The sequence below is a fragment of the Mycena indigotica genome (genome assembly GCF_014461135.1).
Source record: "Mycena indigotica strain 171206Taipei chromosome Unknown Mind.scaff0004, whole genome shotgun sequence".
In the NCBI taxonomy this organism is placed as follows: domain Eukaryota; kingdom Fungi; phylum Basidiomycota; class Agaricomycetes; order Agaricales; family Mycenaceae; genus Mycena; species Mycena indigotica.
In genome coordinates, this window is record NW_023503003.1 from 2,881,928 (window position 1) to 2,901,909 (window position 19,982).

Below are 19,982 nucleotides of genomic sequence, written 5' to 3' on the forward strand. Positions count from 1 at the left end.
AAGCCTTCCAGTTTACGAGACGGAAGAGGCAGAAAAACGCCTCAAAACCGATGGTGGGTTGAACGCGTCAAAAGTGGTGAAGCGTGACAGCCTTTCGTCACGTGCAAGCCAACACACCCTCACTTTGTCCTTTCAGCCCAAGTGGACCCACATAAGACTTTGATATACTTATACAAGATTAGGTATTATATACATATACTATGCTAACTCGATCTCCTACAAGGGAGCCTCGAAAATTGCTACCGACGACCCCTTTTGCTTGAACCACCATTACCGCGACTGCTGGAAGTCTGAGAAAATGTGCGCTTGGTGGCTGCTTTAGGCTTAGGTGTGGGCTTGGGTTTCTCAACTTCTTGGCTCTCATAGTTCACCTTGGCGCACTCAACATCGAACGCAGCAACCTATGTATTTGTTAGGGTGGATGGCAAGAAAGTTGGGGAACATACCAAGGCTCTAAAGTCGCTCTCAGCCATGCTGCCGAACAGAGGGTGACTGGTTGAACATTTGAGCATAGTCAGTCGGGGGGAGGTACTGAGAGAAATCAGTCAACAACAGCGATGCGGATGTATATGCTTACACTCCGAATGCCATTCGAGCAAGTAAACGCGGATCATCTCTTTCCCCGCAAGCTCGGAGAATAGCGTTCAACTTGGTGGCATCCATATTATTCACCGATTTGCGAGTGAACTCCACGCCATGACCTTGAAAACAGAATGTGCAATTGCCGCATCCTTCCTCAGGCACTGTGTTTTCACCACCAAAATATGTCGACAGACTACGCGCCAGGCCTGCGATAATGAGTTGATGTATCTAGACTCCCAAGCAGCAGTGTACACTCATCGTCCGTGACCAGTTGTAGTACTTGTTCCAGTTTTGCCAACCCTGAGTGTATGAGTTGGGCAATGGAGGCAACCAAGATATGAACTTACCATCAGTTTCCCTCTTTTCCATATCTGCATATAACTTATCTCCAATAGCTTTCAGCTCTGCTAATGTGGTAGGGAAGGGTTTAAGGAGTGCGTATCGCTGCAAAAATCAACTTCAACGGGAACGTCAGCTGGGATATGCTAAACTTACCGCTCGAACTTGCGAAGGTGTAGTCTGGATGTAGCCTGAGAAAGGGTGAGATTTTATTCTCTTTCTGAAGCCGCCGTAGCCTACCATCGAGCTCCCAGAGGGTGATTGTTCTGGCTAGACTGTTTCGGCTCGCCTTCATGCGCAAAGCAGCATCGACCACATTGACCTGTCTGTTAAGGACTTGAGGATTTTGTGAGACTATGATCACTCACTTCAAACCCGTTTTTAGTAGCCTTCCAGTTCGCTCTAATGGTAACAGCATCAAAACTATCGTCGCTCATTATCTTTTTGAGTCCATTGCCGTCGCGGGGCGTTATATTGTAGATCGAATAAAATGGCGTTATGGCCCGAATAATTCCGAACTCGAGTTCCAATTGTGCATAAAGCAGATTGAGAACATTGCTCTAACGAACGTTCAGTAGGGTAACGACATGGGGAACACAAGTGGTTTACCCGTATGTCGTAGCTAGTCAGCTCTTCAGTGTCAAGCTCACTGGCAGAATCAGAAACCAATCTCACATGCGACTTTGTTCAAACAAGTTGAAGTCGATCACTCTTTCTTCCGACGGAGCTTTGATCGCAACCGTATGCAACCATTGTTCCATGTCTCTTTTTGAACAAGTATCGCCACATGCAAATCCTTGCAGCGCTGGAATGTCCAAGCTATTGAAATAAGAATGAGGTTTGTGAAGGCAGAGAAACACTTACGAAGAGATGAACATGATGCAAGTGGACGGCAAACCGTCACGTCCAGCACGCCCAATTTCCTGGGAGTAATTTTCGAGTGTCTTGGGCATGAAAAGGTGAATGACCTGTGGCCGAATGGGTAAGCGAGTCGAAACTTGAAGACATTTCTTACGCTACGAATATTGCTTTTGTCCACTCCCATTCCAAAGGCAATAGTGCAGACGCAGATTGAATCGTGCCCTTCCATGAAGCTTTCCTTGTATGGTCCGTTTGGTGAATGCAAAATATTCAAAAAAAATATTCACTTGGATATTTCGACGAGTGTCTGCACGTTGCCCACCATGATATTTGAAAACGTTGGGGATTCCGCGGGCCATTAATGCATCGCCGACATCATCAGTGTGCTTTTGCAGTGTCACATAGATCAAGCATGGGCCATTCCGACTCTTGAGAAATGGAACTAGGATATCGAGCTTCTCATAGAGCGTTTCGGCAACCTCTACACGGAGGGAAAGACTCGTAAAGCGATCAGGGCACGACCATCTCTGAAGGTAAAGCAGGATACTTAGGACGGAAGACAGGCGTCTGAAAAACGCTCTCTTTGTCGATCTGGAAAGCTTTGCACATATCTTGCACTACGGGTGGCGTGGCCGTGGCAGTCAGACACAGTACACGTTCGACGTTGCTCTCTTGGACCATGCGGGCAATTTTCAAGTATTCAGGACGGAACCTGTCGATTAGCCTAAAGCGACTAAACCATAAGGGATCACATACGACATGCCCCACTGTGATATGCAATGCGCCTCGTCAACGGCAAGCAGGTTGACGACAATCTGGGAGTATCATTGTCCAGGGGAAATCGGACGGTGGTATACGGTGACGCGCCTCGCCCAGTAAATGCACGAAGGATTCGTTGTTCAGACGCTCTGGGGCAACATAGAGGATCTTCAAATGGCCGGATAGTATGTCTGCTTTGATTTGAGACGCGTCTGCCATAGAGACTGTGCTGTCCATTCTGGCAGCAGCGACTCCTCGTTTCACCAATGCATCGACCTAGGACGCGTCGTTTCGTCACGATCATTTGAAAGTAAACACAAACCTGGTCCTTCATGAGCGAGAGGAGGGGAGAGACGACGAGGGTGAGGCCATGGTCGAAGCACAGGGCTGGGATCTAAAACGCGTTAAATACGCGCAAAAAACGACGTGTCTACATAGCTCGCCTGATAGACAAGACTCTTGCCTCCGCCTGTTGGTAGAATGACGGCCGAATTTCTCCCTTCCAAGATATTTTGAATCGCCTTAAGGTTAGGGTGAGAGGAGTGACAAGTCCAGAGAGTGGCACTGACGGCTGCTTGGGCGAGCCTAAAATCAGGGAAGCCAAAGACATCCTAGAGTGTAGATTAGAGGAAACAAAGCTTATGATTATGGAAGCAGACGACCTTGAGAACCGCGCGAGCACGGTCCATGTCAATGATCTGGATATGGAAGTTGGAAAAGAATTAGCAGTTGATGCCGAGTGACGGACAAGTTGCAACGACAACGCTACGATCCCAATCCTTACCCTGATGAGCACTCAAGTGCGCTCCATTGCCCCAACCCCCTCTTCCACTCGCTCCCTTCACCACAAAACTTCAACAAGCTACATAAATGGCAGCAGCAGTGCTACCCGTACAGTAACTCACCAATCATCGCGGAACTTTTATGCCGCCAATCCTCCCCAACCAAGTGCGCAAACCCAACTCATTCTTACTACTATTTACTCACAAATTCGTTGTTACAGCCTCATCTAAGAAATTCCAGTGGGTCAAGGGCGAACTCATCGGCCAAGGGTCATATGGACGCGTATTCTTGGTGTGCCGATCCCAGCAACAACGTATTGCCTCACCAATTCGACTTGTAGGGACTCACAACTGGTGGAGAGCTTATGGCTGTAAAGCAAGTGGAAACACCCCAGACAGCTAGTGACCGAGTGAACCCGCGGCAACTGGAGGTCGTCGAGGCGCTTAAACTCGAGAGCAGGGCACTACAGGTCGGGATTCATCACGGAAATAGCGTTTGGTACTGACCAACCGCCGTTCAGTTGCTGGGTGACCATGAAAACATTGTTCAGTATCTTGGTTTCGAGGAGACGCCAGCCACACTCAACATGTTCGTCCATTCCTTATGCCGTCAAATCTAAGCGACAATCTTATTCAGTTTCCTGGAATACATCCCCGGCGGAACCATTAGTTCATGTCTCAGTCGACACGGTCGCTTTGAGCAGAATGTCTGCAAACACTTTACTCGACAGATCGCCGCTGGCCTGGAATTCCTTCATTCAAAGAAGGTATTACACCGCGATCTAAAAGGAGACAACATCCTGGTCGAAACATCCGGAATCTGCAAAATATCCGATTTTGGTATTTCCAAATTTTCAGAGGCGCAAGACAACCAAGCATTCACTGAATTGAGAGGCACTGTATTCTGGATGTCAGTATGCTTGATCATACTGCAATTGATATGACTCAATGCACCCAAAGGGCACCAGAGGTAGTTGACGCCCGGAAACGGGGATACGACTCCAAGGTTGATATATGGTGCGACCAATCGTTGAGACTATTAACAAGATTCTGAGTATCCAGGTCACTTGGTTGCGTTCTTCTAGAAATGTGGAGCGGGGAAAGACCATGGGCTGGAGAAGAGGTCATTTCTGTCATGCTGAAGCTGTATAAGGATAAGCTGCCCCCGCCGCTCCCTCCCGATGTCAAGGCTGAGCTCTCAGAGCTTGCTTTAGACTTTCATGACGAGTGTTTTGCGCAGTACGTGTGTCTTAACGCCATTATTAGTATCATTGAACGATTGTGCAGAAACCCGCAACACCGTCCAAATGCTACCGTATTGCGCCAACATCCTTACCTATCGCTACCTCCAGACTGGACATTCTCTCTCTCTGACTTGGAAAGGTCCACAAGACAGTCGCGCAAAAAGAGCAAGACTAACACTAGCATCAAACACCGCAACTCTTCCGCGCCTGCCTCGCGGCATCGCCGAGCGCCGACTTCAGATACCCTGCTCCCTCCTCTTCCTCCCAAACCCAACTCTGAGGCCACTATTCGCCCAGCTGATCACACCCGATTAGCATCTATGGACACCGCTGTTGTCTATCCACCGCCTTCGAAACCACCTGCTGACCTACCCGCCATCGTATTTATCACCCCGCCACCCTCGCCACGAATATCATCACGTAGTTCCAGCTTTTCCACGACCTCTGGGAGCACACCGAGTTCAGTCTCTGCTTATCCACCACGCAAGCGGGGCAACTTTCGTGTTGCCAATCCAGACCCCACTCCCGAAGATCGGCGGGCTGTTCGGTTTCGTCCGCCATACGTGTTTACCCCTCCGCCATTGCCTCCTTCCTTACCTCCGCCGCTCCCCATTCCATTATCATCGCGCGATGAAAGGCGGCTGGCTCCAGCTGTCTCCATGCAGAACCTCGCGTCACCCATTGCCACAACTTCGACCACCAGCTCGCAGCTCGATTATTCTGACAGCGACAGTGACAGCTATGGCATGTGGAAGAAGCCACCCGAAGCACTCAAAACTTCACCCAGCAAGGCACAGAAATACGCCCGCCGCCAAAGCATCATTGAGACTAAACGAAACACTACTTGGGCTCCACGACCCGAAATGGGAGACGTATATTCTCATTTGGACGAATTCTTCCCCAAAGTCGATCTGGACCAACCACTCGATACTCTGACCGACCGGCAACGCAGGACGAAGAGCATTCGTATGCAAGCGGCAGAAATCAATCGGCTCAATCAGGAACCAGGGCTGCATCGCAGAGCCACGAGGCTCTGGGGTCATCAAGTGGAGGAGGTTAGAAATAAAGCAAGTTGATAAGTTAAATGACGCTACAATGTAATAGATAGTTAGACATAGCTGGACGTTGGTTTCGAAAAACTCAATTGAAGGGGCAGTAGCGGTTACAGTAAGATGGGTATGAAAAGCATGTCCATGTTTCGTCCTCGTAGTCATCCTCTCAGAAGTGCTCCTACGGATAGTTTTTATTAGAAGGGTTGCAAACAACGGAGTGATTCTTGCCTTGGCGAAACTGAACTCGACAGTGGAACATGTGTGATGGTCGCATGCCTCCTTCAGAGCCTTTGCGATGGGGGTCGGTCCACAGAAGTAGGTCTGTTCACATCAGTCGCCTTGCCAGTGAGATGCTACCAGAGAAACTTACTCCAACTTTGTTCTTCAGTTGAGCTGTGCTACCTGGGAGATATTGGCCGCTTTCGATTGCCTGCCGCATTTGGCCATAAATGGTCATCCAATCGGGACGTCCAAATAGGGTACGCGTTCGCAGAAGGGTCAGAGGGTCGTATTCAGCACCAGCGTCATTGACGGCAATATTCCATAACATATCCTCTGTTTTAGATTAAGCCCACAAAATATATGAGAGTCAAGAAAGAGACCCACCGCTGATCTTCTGGGTGAGGTAGATGTTAATGCGGAGGAAGTTGGCTACACAGAATTAAATGCACAGTCAACTCAAGTCGGGAGTCACGCACGATCGGCTTGAGCAGCTTCAATTTCCTGACGAGATGTCATAAAACGGTAATGATTCTTTTTGAACAAACACACCTGGAGAAGCGACTGGAACCAACCAAAAGACGGCGCGTCACGGCAAATCCAGAAAAACTCGACCCTACGAAGAGATCCACAGTTTCCAGAGCGTTGACGATACCAGATATCTTTGAGAATCGAAGCGAAGGGTGTGACACCAATACCAGCACCAACTAACATAGCGACCTCGACGTTGAACACATCCTCGGCGGGAGCACCGAACGGGCCATCAATGCGAACAGCGGGAAGACCGACAGAGTTTGAGTCGATCTCCACAAAGTCACCACGAGACGCAGATTTCTCGTTCTTCTCTGAACCTTTCATGGCAGCTGATGTCATAGCAGCAACGACTGATGGGCCGACACCCAGACGGTCACCGAGGCCGCGCGTCCAATCGCCAACCTGTCTGATGTGGACCGAAACATATGGATCTTTGGGGGCAGACGTGATGGTGAACTAGCCAATAATGAGCAAGATAGATAGACACAAATCGAAGCATACTGGATGCCACTGGAAGTGCGAGATTTCGGGGACTTGAATGAAGAGCCATTGACCAGCGGTATACTTGAAGCTGGGCTTGATGATTCTCAGTTCCATGGCGCCTAAAAATGTGTCAATGACCAACGGCCAAGACAATCGACAAGTACAGACCACTTGGGTGGACAAGAACTTTGGAAAGTCTGGTCGAGCGCCGGGCACGGTACTCTCTGAAAACACGTTCTCCGAAATATAAAATCCCAGGCCAGATTGTGTAGCGCCAGCTGAGATACCCGAGGCCTGAATAGGGTAAGATTGCGGAAAATATTAGAACATATTAACGCACAGTGCTCTGTTGGTCAAGTTCCGTTAGATCAGCACACAAAAACAGAAAATGCATCATACTGGTTGAGTAAAACGGGAAAGTCTAGTCACGACTGAGAATACGTTTGATGTGAATCAGAGACGACGTACAGGAATGTAATCCGGGTCAGTAATATCTCGCACGAAGCATCCAGTGGCATGGGCTGCAATTCCGAGTCAACACCAAAGGCTACGATAAGGAAACCATAACGAACTGTAAAGACCTAGCGGTGAATCAGTAACTAGGTAACCAAAAAAGAGAGACTGCAAACCAATCATGAAAAAGAAGGCCAGGTGGTGAGTGTACCAAAACGCCTCGAAGCATTGATTCCGGATTTTGTGGTGAGCGGTGGTGTACATGAGAAGCATGATGAGTAGCATGAAGTGACCCGTGATGCCACCCGGTTGAGTGTAGTGGATATCGAGTGCGAGCTGCTTTCTGACTTGAGTTCGCTCAACGTTGATGAAATTAACATAATGGGCTTTAGTCGGGTTAGAAGACTGTTTAGCATGAACAGAATAAAGTAACCTGTCGTATGAACCATGGCCCAGAACGCCATCGAATAAGCCACTTGACGGTGGAACCAGATGTTTTCGTCGGCGGGGAAGAGCCAGGTTAATTTGGGACGAACAAGCTTGATGATATTTCGCAACATTGGGATCAAAATGAGTCCACCATCGAAGGCAAGGACAAGACCAGCTCCACGTGAAGTCCAGACGGAGAACTTGAGCCCATTGAGCGCCGCAAGCTTCGTATTAGTTTCCTGTTTGGGGTATTTATATCAGACACAAAAGAGCAAATAACCAAACACACCTGGGAGTGCCAACCATAGGCAAAGAAGAAGAAGTGGAGGCCATAGAAAATCACATTGAAAGTGAGTCTCCTGCCAGTGAGGAATTCTCTTTTGAACCAACTGTCACCCATGGTGAACGATGAATACTGCTGGATACTACTGTAGGGGTGTTGTGTGGCCCGGCCAGACAAAGACGAGGGAAGGGAGGGTGGAGGTGCGGCGAAAAGAAAGGTGGTTGGGGATGGGTGAGGGGCGAAAGAAAGAGCGTCCTGACTGACGTGCGATGCCTTGATCTATCGTTTCGCAACAAGTGCCATTGCCTCGGGTCTTCTGATTGGTCCCATCTTATTGGTCACATCTGTCCCGCGTTGTCAGCAACGCTGCCTCTCGTCGACAACCGCTATTTTTATGTTGTCATCAATTAATCGATGCATCGCAAATCTCCCACAAAAAAGGTTTCTTGCTGCAGTTCTTGTCCTAAGTAAGTAACCCCGACCTGCCCGTCAGCCAATCAACGACATTCAGTTAACCGATGATGAAACGTCGGTCGGGGACACGGTGTAGCGGAAAGTTATGAATTGCGGACGTATTCTACTCTTCATAGCGGTATGCAACCATTGCTTCGATACGATGAATGTCCGTTGAGAAGGATCTAACCAAGCGTGAGTATCCGCCTGAGCTGATGAGTGGCCAAGTAAATACCTCAACTTGACTTGCTGACTCTTCCCAGCTTCGATTGCCAACGGATCAGTGTCAATCCATTCACCCACCGGGACATCCGCCGAATCCGAAGTGTACGCCAGGATATTGAACACTTTCTCCTCTTGCATCACAGGCAAAAAAGTCACCATCGAAACAATCTGTTTTAGAATTGCTCTGATTTCCGATTGAATTTCGGTCTCCGGTTTGCTACTCCTAACGAAAAATCCAGCTATGTTGACGAAGGAGAAGATGGGTCAACGTACGATTCTCCCGGCTCGCCACCAACAGGTTCTACCAACTTGATATCAAACACCCAGCGTTCTAGTGCCGTCCGCGTCTCTTTTGCGAGAATAACTAGCACCAATTGCGTAACCGAACCCGTTAAAATCCATTCTACGTTGTGTGCATTAAAGGAGGCGTTTGTTGATGAGGCTTGACTCACTTTGTACTTGTTTGAGAATTCTAAGGGCGCGTCAGCATCAAGTGAGATAATAAGGAAACGCAAACGCGCTTTTCGAGGTAGTTCTCGAGGGCAAGATCCTGTGTAACTAGCACCACCTGGCCATATTTCTTCACCATATGAAAATCATCAGAGGGGTAAACTTCGCGTTGAAAGAGGATGCTGGAAGCGGTTTGGGAGCAAGTGGCGCGAGGGGCTGCTCACGCACGTATTGACTGCGTACTTGAAGAATTCAGTGACTAGGGCGGTCGAGCCCTTGAGCGTAATAGCCTGGCGAGTGGTTTGTTTGGTTGGAGGCATGTCGTGAGTTGGTTTGTGACATGTCACGTGATCGCTTCTTTCCTTGTGTCCATGTCGAGTCCTTCGACTTCCCAATCCCCGCGCGATTCCACGCAAAATGCTCCACCAGACGATAAATCTATGCTGGAGTATCTACATCAACGCGGATATACTGCGGCAGAGAAAGCTTTGCGCGACGAAATCGAAGGCACCACCGCCGAAACATTATCTGCTGAAGATTTCGTCAAAGCGCTTGCAATATTCGCACAAAAGCCGTCCAGACCTGGAGAGAATGTGTTCAAGGAATCTTCGAATGTTCTACAAGAGTTAACTGCCATGGGCAACCCGAGTAACATCCAAAGCCTGCTCGGAAATATAGGCTCTGTCGGTGCTGAAGACATCCTATCGCTAGATCCCACAGACAAGCAGGAAGGGTACCGCGAGCTTGAAGCCTGGGTAGACGGATCTTTGGACATGTACCGTGTGAGTGCTGTAAATTCTGTGCTGGAGTTGCTCATGCGTGTTTAGCCTGAGTTCAGGCCAATCCTATTTCCTATCTTCGTTCATTTCTACCTCGACTTGATTCAACGCGGCCTTAAGGATGCCGGTGCGTCGTACCTTCTTGATGTGGCATGTTAATAACTTCCCCAGCCATCAAGTTCTACTCAAGTTTTGCGTCGTCTTTGGCGCCTTCACACATCGAAACTTTGCATCATATCAAAACACTCCTATTGCCCGCACATGTACAGAACGACGAGGTTGCTCAACGTTTCAGAGATGAGAAATATGCTGTCAGAATGAGTCGCTCAGGATTTGGATTGTTAATGGGGTGGCTCACTGAGGGTGTGGGGGGCGAGGCGTTTGGTGCAGGTGATGGGTTTACTGGAGAAATCGGCAAACGTGGTCGAGTTTCTGTCATGCGAGTGGTCAACAACCATTTGCGATTCGATAGTAAGAGTTAACACTCTAGCGTTGTCAGTCTAACCCACCAACTTAACAGTTACTCAGGCTAATGCAACATCGGTTTCACCCAATTCCTGGGAAGAATCCACGGGTCTGATATCGTCTCTTATCCCGAATGCTAATGGCGCCACCACGAGTCTGTCGAATCCACAAGCGTTCAATCGCCTGAAAGAACTAAAGCTGGGGCCTCCTCCCATGATGGAAGATCTCCGCAACGAGACTCAGCGTGCACTACGAGAACAGGCTCTTGTAGACAGAGAGCCAACTGGAAACTACGACATCCAAGCTACAAGACTTGTGGTACCTGGCGTGGTAGCACCCACAACCGCTGATTTACTACCTCATCCACCGACATTCCGAACTATCGACGTCGAACGGGAGGCTGGTGCCGTAAGGGATGCAAGAAAGCGCATTCGATTAGAGCCCTCTCTACTTGCCAATACCGATCCCAACTCAACTCAAGCTGCGTCGCTTCGGGCACGCGCTCTTCCCAGTATTTGTGCTTATACGTTACATGATGTTCCTGAGGGGTAAGAAATCTGCTCCACCCGCATATATCACCTTGATTAGCTCTCAGTGCACCTTGTTGTACATTCTCCCAAGATACCTCCCTCATGGCAGCTGGATTTTCCGAAAGCTATATTCGGCTCTGGAGTCTGAAGGGAGAGAAATTACGTGGATTGCGGAGCGATTTCAGCTCTGCATCTATCAAAGATTGTATGCTTCCTCTCCCTCTATTTTCTTGGCAATCAATTTCACTTGAACCAGATAACTCCCTTCGTCGGATACGAGAAAAAGGTGGCACTACAACGAGAAAACTCATCGGCCACAGCGGACCTGTCTACTCCGTTGCTTTCGATCCGCTTAGTGGATCAGCTGCCCCACCCAAGTACCTCTTGTCAGCATCTGCTGACACAACTGTTCGGTTATGGTCAATGGACACGCTGACCAACATTGTGAGTTTTCGAGGGCACGAAAATCCCGTCTGGGATGTGAAGTGGGCGCCAATGGGCATCTACTTTGCGACTGCCAGCCGTGATAGAACCGCTAGGCTGTGGTCTACTGATAGAATCAACTGCATGAGGGTTTATGCTGGTCATTTGAGCGACGTCGATGTGAGGGCTATGTCATCTATCCTTGCCTGTGATTTATGACTGTTCGGACAGTGCATCCAATTCCACCCCAACTCGATGTACCTCGCGACAGGCTCGAGTGATTGGACCGCCCGGCTATGGGAGGCCCAGACTGGCTCCTGTGTTCGTGTGTTTATTGGCCATCAAGGCGCGGTCTCGACACTGGCAATCAGTCCTGATGGACGCTACCTGGCCAGCGCCGGTAAGTTTGACCTATAGCAAGCTGGTTTGATTCCGAGCGTTGTTATAGGTGAAGATCTTGCCATCAACCTATGGGATTTAGGATCGGGTAAACGAATAAAACGAATGTCGGGACATACCGCGTCGATCTATTCGCTGGCGTTCAGCGCGGAGTCTTCAATGCTTGTCAGCGGAGGGGCAGACTGGACAGTGCGTTGTTGGGACGTAAAAAGTGCAGGTGGCACGCGACCTAGAGCAAATGGGGCATCATTCACGCCAATGGGCCTTGCGACTGGAGAGTCTTCGATGGCGATACCACAAAGCTATGGTGATGAAGAGAATGCAGAAACGTGAGTTTACAATAGTTGCATTCTCACAGTTCTGACTTGTCATCTCAAGTACTGACTTGGTAGCAACTTTCCCCACAAAGCGAACACCGATAACCAACATTCAATTTACTCCACGAAATCTGTGTTTAGTATCTGGAAACTATCGACCATAGCAGCTATTTAGCTAAAACTTGGTGTACCTTCTGTTAACTGCGTATAAACGCGTTGTCTGTCGAGTTGCATGTCAACTAATTGTGCTAGTTCAAAGTGTGACTCCCGTGACCACGTAGCTTCAAGCGAAACGAACACTTCTGGGTCAACCTTTTGCGCGAGCCATACATCGACAAAATTATGGTAATATGGCTTACGGTCCACACTACGTCTCCTCCCCCGCTCATCTACTCTTATAGTCCGAAATGGAGATAGATGACGCCATGGGAGGCGTTGAGTCGACTCCGAGCCACCCACCCGTTCCAATTATTCACTCCGACATCGTCAACACGCAATGTATTTTGCCACGCACAGACCTATCGACCCAACTCACCAATCGTCAGTAGTGCCCTCGACTTCTACTTCTCCTCCTCGCGACAACTTCAGAGACATCCAAGTCAAAGTTCACATCCGTAAACCAGAGCGAGATTCATGGACGTACATGGGGCGCGGAGTAGTCTCGCAGGTGGTAAATGGACATTCATCCCGCGTCGGTTCGTGGCTGTATAGATCTTGGCAATGCTCGCGTGCTAACTTGGCCTATTTAGTTGTCCGCTCAGTCTCGACTGGCAAAGCACTCGCGGTATTCAACGAAGTACGTGTCTCATGACTTTCAGGACGGTTTAACGCATTATTCACTAGACCTCCGACCTCGAAGCCGAGAAACGAGGGAATTTCATCGTGATCTCTGTTGTCCAGGGTTCTGCTGTCGTCTCTTGGTCGCTGAATGTGGGTGGCACCGCGCAATCAAGACTACTCTGACGATTTCCAGGCGCTCAATAACTCAGAAACCCTGCGACTTATGGCCAGCATCGAACTTGCGTGTTATAAATGTAAACAAGCACTCGCTGACCCACGTATGCACTCCAAGGTTCGGGCTAGATGCTGAACAGGAATCTCGTTGTTGAATGTTGTAGGGTCGTCGTCGGATTGAACGGGTTATCAAGGATGACCGCCGCCGACGTCACCGCCGAAGAAAAGACCAGGACGCCATGATCGACGCCTTTTCCAAGCAAACGATTGAAGTTGGAGTTGGAATGGAGGAAGGCCCTCCCAGTTAAAACCACACACACACACACACTATTGTAATGAACCACCCTTGTACCTCTTAGACCATGTTGCTTTCCAGTATGGACCCGCTATTTGTAGTTTATTAGACTGGATGTCCAAAAAGGATTGGTTGAATAAAAAGTTAATACAGCACGAAAAGATAGGAATATAGATGTGGTCAGGACGGCGGTAAACCTTTGGCTGGTGCTCGCGTCGCGGAATAGGACGGTGGTAGCTCGACTACACCATCTGCGTTGGCAGGCGGTTCGTAGTCCTCTGAATCGGTGTGCATTATATATCGCGAGGGTTTGTAGCTGGACATGCCAGATTTGCGGCTGGTATTGGGAGCCGAGCCCTCTGACGACTGGTCCATGAATGGATCAACGTTAACAGACGGGGGAGCAGCATGCAATGACACTGACGAGGCACCAAAAGGGTTGGTACCGTCAGTTGTAGGCTGCGAAAAATATTGCGAGTGCGCTTGGTAGTGTGCTGGTGGAGAGGAAGTAGTATAGGGGGAAGGTGCAGGTGAATGAGGGACAAGTCGAGAATCTGCTGTTAAATCGAAGTCGGAGTCCATAGGTCGAGATGACCGACGGAATTCCATACCGCCTGCTGGTCGCTTCTTTTCTTGCCACTGCCGGAGGAAGAATAGACCGAGAGTGATCAGGACGGCAAGAAAGACAAGTGCTCCTAATACTGAGCCAGCGATTGCGCCAATGGGAGATGAGCCAGTGTGTGTTACATGGCTTGGAGAGGGGGATGATGTTTGCTGAGATGCATCGGGGGTCGTGGTTGAAGGCGAATCGCTGGTAATACAAGAAGTGTCTCCGGACAAACCGATATTGAACAGCTCTGAACCCCCTTGGTTCTGGTTGGCATCAACCTTACTTCAAGTTAGCCTTCAAACAGGCGTCCAAGAAACAACATAACTGACCATAAAAAATATTAGACTGGTCGAATTGAACACATTGGCTTTCCATTTGAATGTTGACGCGGTGCCAGGCTCAAGCTGAAAGCTTGTACCGCTTGGAATTACGCCAAATATTCGCACAGGCGGGACTGCGCGGTTTTCCAAGTAACGGCTGAATGTAGATGTTTGGCATTGGGTAGGAGTGGGATCTAGTCCGAATACGAATCCCAGCGGCTGCTCTTTGAGGTCACAGTTGCCTCCCAAGGACTTGCCAACTGAATATAACTGCGAAGCACCACCAGCACCAAATCCAGTGTTGTCGCTCATCGTCAGTACGATACGATCGCTCGCGTTGGCTTGTAGTTGTGTTGTGAAGGATCCTAAAGGTACAGTGTTGGTTTGTGCTTCCCATAAGGCTTAACAAGCACGCACCCGATTTATTAGCGGCATTATATGCAGCGTCGGGAATAGATAGGTTGAGCGGAACACCAAAGACGGGAATGATGTGAAGTCTATACCCCGAGCCGCTTCCGCCTAAGGAATACGTTAACCAAATCTCTGAGCTGATAGAAAGGGAGCCGCACCCGTCCAAGTTATGTGAAGGTCATCGCATTGGGATGGAGTCGTTGACGTGAAGGAGAATGCTGCTGTGAGCCTAAGAAACGTTAATAAAGAGGGAACTAGAGCCCAGAAAGTGTATACCGAAGGAATAATAACCATAGTAAATAAAGGGTCATAGGCGGAGGAGGAAAACAACGATTCGATTTTGCGACAGATGTCACTACATGCACCGAACTGATACTTAGTCACTACTACATGCATTCAACTCCAGACTTCCCTAGCAACCTGGTGAAGAACGCCTATCTTCGCCTTGATATCCTTCAAAATGTCTTCTCAGCGCCAGTAACACAGCTCCCCAAGACCTCACCTTTTCTGTGACAGGGTTACCCTGCCAAACTGAAGCAAATCCACATTGAGGGCTAACGAAAAATTCAGAGCCAACCGCCAAGTTTAGATAAAATTTGATCAACCTTATGCATAGTCTGACGAACAATTAGGTTAGCTGGACCACAAACCAAACACTAACTGATTTAGCGCCACCTCCATCGTTCGGCGAGGGAAGCCATTGCTCAGCACTTGGGCGGCTTGGTAGACACGCGCTTTGAGAAGCTCTGGGTCCTCAAGCTATTTCCGGTAAACTCAGTAGCATGAGAATCAAATAACGAAGCAACTGGCCTGTGCACGTTTGGTCGTAACGATTCCCAAAACGACGGTTCGGTTGATGGGAACATATCTTAATGGCAGAAAGCTGCCTGAGCGGGCATCATCATACTCCAGCTGGGCTAATTTTCAGGACAGAGAATGTTGAAAGGTCGAAGCACACATAAAATGTGTCCACATCCAGTTGTTGGAAGACTTTCTTCGCGATCAGCTCGTAGCTTCCCTGTTCAAGGGTGGTCAATATTAATAGGCAGACGTGAACAAGAACGAACGGACTTCGGTGAAATGAACGCCACCCTGGCAGGTCAGAATGAACAGGAAACGACCAATTGCTCACCATAAAATTTCCACGGCACATGTGTAGGCCTATGGTGAGATCTTGAGGGCGACCTTTTGTGCATAGATTGATGGCGCGAATGTACGTGTCTAATAGGGCTTGCGAATCATCTCCGACCAGCTGCATATCTCTAAGAGTGCCTTCCTCTCGTTTTTAGGATCAAATATAGGAGAAACCAAAAGCTACCTTCATTGCAAAGGAAACAGAACGTTGGGTCGTCAAATTGAATGTTTCCTGAGAGTGTCTGATAAGCTGGACTTTGACGGCACCCAGCGTAAAGGATTCACGTACGACACCCAAGCGCGTAGAGCTCTCTGATTTCAGCTCGGTACGCGACGGCTAGATCGTCAAAGTATTCATCTGCATGATTATGAGGTTTCCGCCGATCCAGAATATGGGTAGACCCACTGTCGTTGCTGTAGATAGACTTGTCGTAAGTCAGGTCCGATCCATGGAACTGGTGAAACCAAGTAGGAGGGCACATGTTGACTTTCAAGCGCCTCACAACCTTGGACTATACTTCAATCATCTTAGTAAAAACCGATATAGAACGAATTACCTCTGGCGGAACAACATCCATTAGAGCTTTGAATTGGTCGACATAGAAAGGAACCGTGCGTTTGATCTTGCCCTACCACCAGAAGGGTGAGACTCAGACGAGCCATATTTGCTGTGAGCTGACCGAGCAGAAACAGGAGGGATACTCAGTGAATCCCATTCCGCGAAGAATTTGTACGTGAGGCCAATAGCTCTTTTCATAGTCAATGGACGTTTCTCGTTTCTCAACGACTAGATTGATACTTTGAACTCAGTTATCGCGCCTGTAGTACGAATTAGACTCGCGGAATAATGCCTTAACGACTCACGGTGCGGCTGATTAGTGATACCCTCCAGTTTGTCGAAGACACCCTTTAAAGATTTAGATGATGCGTGCGGGTCAGCCCTGGCGGCCTGCCTCATAGTATATTTCTCTGTAGAGACATCAGCAGAAGGTATTCGGTATAAAAGTGTTTCCTAGTACCGTCGCATTTCACCGTCCGTGATTGTAGCAAGACCGACTTCCTGCTGGAGTTGAACGACATGAGCCACAGCAGCATCTTCAGTTTCTTTGAGTAGGTCGCGAGAACAGATTCTGCCTTGATCAATAAGGGTGCGAAGGGTTAAAAGAGGTTCTGGGCGGATGAATGAGCCAACATGGTCGACTCGAAAAGAGGATTGTTGCTTCATGGCCATAATACTCCCGCAGAGAGACTTTGCTGAGCCTTTTTAAATTTTCCCGGACGCCTCCCTTGCCGTAGTGCCGGTCCAATCCATGCATACTTACTCTAAGTGAAAGTGACGGAAACTAGAAGCGTCCTTTGCGGACAACATGGTAGTAAAAGGAAAGTAAGGCGCGGTTGGATCGGTTCTCATAATTAGATATCACGCCACCGCATCTCATGCCAACATATGTAAGCCACCGTTACGGCTGTCACATCACAGCTAGCCAGCCGTCGTAACGCTTTCCTGATTTTACTCTCCCTCAAGACACACTCGCGGTGCGCAGATTATCCTTTATTTCTCTCCACTTTGCTGATATCAAGCAGCCATGGGTTTTGCGCACAACAACGTCCTCCACGCAAATCACTTCAGGAAAGACTGGCAGCGCCGAGTTCGGACATGGTTTGACCAGCCTGGCCGGAAACTTCGTCGTCGTACAGCCCGCAAAACCAAGGCTGCTACTCTTGGTGTTCGTCCCATCGAATTACTTCGCCCTGCTGTTCGTGGCCAAACCGTTCGTTACAACCGCAAGCTTCGTGAGGGCCGTGGCTTCACTTTGGCTGAGCTCAAAGCAGCTGGCATCGGACGCAAGGAGGCCCGGGGTGTTGGGATTGTTGTTGACCATCGTCGACGGAATCTGAGCGAGGAGGGCAAAAAAATCAACGTCGACCGCCTGATTGCCTACAAGAGCAAGCTTATCGTCTTCCCCCGCAACACTTCCAAGCCGAAGAAAGGCGATTCCACTGTGCGTGTATTCTGTTTGATTCTATCTCCCAGCTAATTCTCATGTCCTTTAGGGCGCCGATCTTACTGCAGCCACCACTCGCGCCGCTGTCCCTATTCCCGAAGGTTACCCAGCGGAAGCCCCCCGCAAAATTACTGCCGAAGAACGCGAATTCAAGGCCTTTCCGCACACTGCGTGTTGCTCGTGCCAATGCCAGATACGAAGGTGCTCGCAAAGTCAGGCAGGCGAAGGTGCGATTCATTACCATTTCCAATCGACTATCATTTAACGCTTGACTATAGAAAGACGAGGAGGAGGCCAACAAGAAGAAGGTGTGTGCGTCCAAACATATTAGATGGGATGACTTAACTTTTTCTCTAGTAATCAGCAGTGTACTATGCTTCTTTGTTGTTTATGCCAAAAATTCTATGCGAATACTATTGCGGCCCATGAATACTGTATTTTGAACTCTAAGCCCTGTTATTGTGCCATTTTTCTGTCTATTGCTTGCTTCACTTCCGCATCAGCAACTTGTCCGAGAATCTTGACTTGATCCGCGACATCACGAAGAACACCCAACACATCACCGTTACCCTCAATCCATCCAAATTCGGCATAGACCAGCCCCTGTTCTTGGGCAAACTCTTTAGCAAGAGCACTTGCGGCTTTGAGATTATGGCGAGGGAGACGTGGAAACAAATGATGGGTAACCTGGAGTTGCAAGCCCCCGTGAATCCAACCCAGCCAATCAGGACAGATGACATCGGTCGTTGTTCGTAGCTGGCGGTCGGGGAAACTCTCTGTAGGTCCCAAGTCCTCTGTAGACATGGAAAAGTGAGAGAGCACGATCTATGACATTAAGTAACGATCTCTTGACAAGTGGTGAACACTCACTTGAACATGAACTGGCGAAGCAGCGATATGGCTGATTAAGAAATAGGCCATGCTAGTCTTCCAGGTGTCGCAGTTAATTACAACTCGCCCGTACCAGCACCAGAAGCAGACAATTCCAGCGACCTCCAAAGCCCACGCCCAGTAGGCTCCTCGCGCGCGCCTCGTATCGAAGGCCTTGCGTATCAAGAAGGGGTATGAGTTGGCATAGAGGTTGAAACGAGCAAGGCCCAAAAGAATGTAGAATAGGCGGTGTTGGAGCTGCACAAAAAATTGGGAGAATCGATCGAAGTCAAGTATACGCTTGCGATACGTAGACCACAGCGAGTTGAAGAATACGGGGGAGATGGCAATAAACGGGAGGTGTCCAATGTCTGGGTCGCTGGACACCAGGTCAATGGTAGTGGAAAGCGGATCTGGTATTACTTACTGGGTAGGGTGGTTCGTCACGACTGAAGGCTGTTAGCGATTTGGCCATAGCGTGAAAACAAAGACTGACGATGGTGTACGTTGTGGTTCTGTAAAATATGGGTGAAAATACTCGGCAGAAAAGAAGCCACTCACATCGACCCACCAACCAATACTCAAACCGCCGATCCAGTCAGCAATCACAATGCCCAACAGTCTGTCTATGGCCCAGTTGTGCGTGACACTAACGTGTCCGAGGTCGTGGGCAATGAAGGTCAACTGCTGCCAGAAGAGACCAAGAAAGAGAGCACTGGTGAGGAACCACCCATTGAAGTAGGCGTATGCTGAGAGACCGGCAAGGATGGAGTAGCGGATAACGTCAGGCCCATGAGCAGCAATATAGCGAGTGTCATAGAGACCTGCCTCGCGAACACGTCGATGTAGTTCTTTGTAGGCTTGTGAATGCCGCAATTGGTCATCCAAAGACAGTGTAGAGGGTGGTGGCTCCAAAATAGCGCGAGTTGGTGCGTCCGGGGCATTAGGTTGTTTCGAAACCAGTAATATTTCGGTTTGGCCTTTGCGCAGAGATGATGCTTCGTTGAACCAGGAATTGCTGTCTGTTCTGACCCACCCAGAGGCGACGGGGGGTACCAAAGGAGCCCATGGCGCTGACACGGACCCAATTTTGTAACGTTGAATGAGCTCGAGCACTTGGTCAGGATGGTACGAGTCGATTTCATCGGAGGCATCTCGGCCGACAAAATGGAGAATCGACAGAGCTCCCCCAGGGTGTTTTTCCAGCCATTTGGAAGGAATTCGGAGAAGCGAGTCGTGGTAGACAACGAGATGGTCGCCTGCCAATATTTTGGCTGCAACTTGCTCCCGAGTCCACAAGGTGGCCATGCTCAAGCCGTCT

At 49.1% G+C, this 19,982-nt stretch overlaps 8 protein-coding genes across 8 annotated transcripts; 3 read left to right on the forward strand and 5 right to left on the reverse strand.

The window, feature by feature from the left end:
• Positions 1–239: 239 nt before the first annotated feature.
• On the reverse strand, positions 240–3,230 carry MIND_00478200 (uncharacterized protein; the record flags this gene model as incomplete). The annotated part of the gene is made up of 19 exons (XM_037361587.1): positions 240–401; positions 447–531; positions 578–788; positions 835–882; positions 930–1,026; positions 1,078–1,112; positions 1,162–1,243; positions 1,290–1,481; positions 1,531–1,543; positions 1,597–1,740; positions 1,786–1,889; positions 1,937–2,020; positions 2,070–2,280; positions 2,330–2,494; positions 2,539–2,597; positions 2,668–2,817; positions 2,864–2,935; positions 2,976–3,152; positions 3,204–3,230. 19 exons carry the CDS (start codon positions 3,228–3,230, stop codon positions 240–242), a joined length of 2,118 nt encoding a protein of 705 aa, XP_037221879.1.
• A 66-nt stretch (positions 3,231–3,296) lies between these two features.
• On the forward strand, positions 3,297–5,643 carry MIND_00478300 (Protein kinase domain-containing protein; the record flags this gene model as incomplete). Its single annotated transcript, XM_037361588.1, has 8 exons — positions 3,297–3,489; positions 3,545–3,615; positions 3,665–3,793; positions 3,845–3,912; positions 3,961–4,233; positions 4,284–4,340; positions 4,386–4,562; positions 4,611–5,643. Exons 1-8 carry the CDS (start codon positions 3,330–3,332, stop codon positions 5,641–5,643), a joined length of 1,968 nt encoding a protein of 655 aa, XP_037221880.1. The 5' UTR covers positions 3,297–3,329.
• Positions 5,644–5,785: 142 nt separating this feature from the next.
• Positions 5,786–8,137, reverse strand: MIND_00478400 (NAD(P)H oxidase; the record flags this gene model as incomplete). The annotated part of the gene is made up of 15 exons (XM_037361589.1): positions 5,786–5,797; positions 5,848–5,940; positions 5,990–6,174; positions 6,226–6,270; positions 6,318–6,342; positions 6,391–6,828; positions 6,874–6,974; positions 7,024–7,149; positions 7,196–7,201; positions 7,255–7,276; positions 7,324–7,376; positions 7,428–7,436; positions 7,485–7,694; positions 7,742–7,976; positions 8,027–8,137. 15 exons carry the CDS (start codon positions 8,135–8,137, stop codon positions 5,786–5,788), a joined length of 1,671 nt encoding a protein of 556 aa, XP_037221881.1.
• Positions 8,138–8,597: 460 nt separating this feature from the next.
• MIND_00478500 (Spindle assembly checkpoint protein) lies at positions 8,598–9,477 on the reverse strand (the record flags this gene model as incomplete). Its single annotated transcript, XM_037361590.1, has 6 exons — positions 9,377–9,477; positions 9,220–9,330; positions 9,151–9,170; positions 8,972–9,101; positions 8,709–8,921; positions 8,598–8,658 (listed from the first exon to the last, which is right to left on the reverse strand). Exons 1-6 carry the CDS (start codon positions 9,466–9,468, stop codon positions 8,598–8,600), a joined length of 627 nt encoding a protein of 208 aa, XP_037221882.1. The 5' UTR covers positions 9,469–9,477.
• Positions 9,478–9,510: 33 nt separating this feature from the next.
• MIND_00478600 (putative TFIID and SAGA subunit) lies at positions 9,511–13,323 on the forward strand (the record flags this gene model as incomplete). The annotated part of the gene is made up of 16 exons (XM_037361591.1): positions 9,511–9,930; positions 9,976–10,054; positions 10,099–10,398; positions 10,448–10,940; positions 10,988–11,127; positions 11,179–11,525; positions 11,577–11,745; positions 11,794–12,073; positions 12,123–12,194; positions 12,343–12,406; positions 12,463–12,559; positions 12,607–12,756; positions 12,811–12,857; positions 12,905–12,991; positions 13,035–13,133; positions 13,180–13,323. Exons 1-16 carry the CDS (start codon positions 9,520–9,522, stop codon positions 13,321–13,323), a joined length of 2,979 nt encoding a protein of 992 aa, XP_037221883.1. The 5' UTR covers positions 9,511–9,519.
• Positions 13,324–13,490: 167 nt separating this feature from the next.
• MIND_00478700 (Methionine vitamin-b12) lies at positions 13,491–17,016 on the reverse strand (the record flags this gene model as incomplete). The annotated part of the gene is made up of 18 exons (XM_037361592.1): positions 13,491–14,198; positions 14,250–14,605; positions 14,658–14,759; positions 14,810–14,880; positions 15,257–15,268; positions 15,313–15,410; positions 15,450–15,563; positions 15,610–15,669; positions 15,723–15,743; positions 15,784–15,923; positions 15,970–16,017; positions 16,075–16,143; positions 16,192–16,291; positions 16,343–16,414; positions 16,466–16,534; positions 16,585–16,604; positions 16,650–16,797; positions 16,843–17,016. The coding sequence occupies 18 exons, from the start codon at positions 17,014–17,016 to the stop codon at positions 13,491–13,493; spliced, it is 2,382 nt and encodes a 793-aa protein (XP_037221884.1).
• Positions 17,017–17,371: 355 nt separating this feature from the next.
• MIND_00478800 (60S ribosomal protein L13) lies at positions 17,372–18,234 on the forward strand (the record flags this gene model as incomplete). Its single annotated transcript, XM_037361593.1, has 4 exons — positions 17,372–17,788; positions 17,841–18,018; positions 18,070–18,099; positions 18,149–18,234. 4 exons carry the CDS (start codon positions 17,372–17,374, stop codon positions 18,232–18,234), a joined length of 711 nt encoding a protein of 236 aa, XP_037221885.1.
• A 13-nt stretch (positions 18,235–18,247) lies between these two features.
• Positions 18,248–19,969, reverse strand: MIND_00478900 (Delta 8-sphingoloid desaturase protein; the record flags this gene model as incomplete). Its single annotated transcript, XM_037361594.1, has 5 exons — positions 18,248–18,616; positions 18,662–19,040; positions 19,089–19,110; positions 19,158–19,176; positions 19,223–19,969. The coding sequence occupies 5 exons, from the start codon at positions 19,967–19,969 to the stop codon at positions 18,248–18,250; spliced, it is 1,536 nt and encodes a 511-aa protein (XP_037221886.1).
• Between the last annotated feature and the right edge of the window lie 13 nt (positions 19,970–19,982).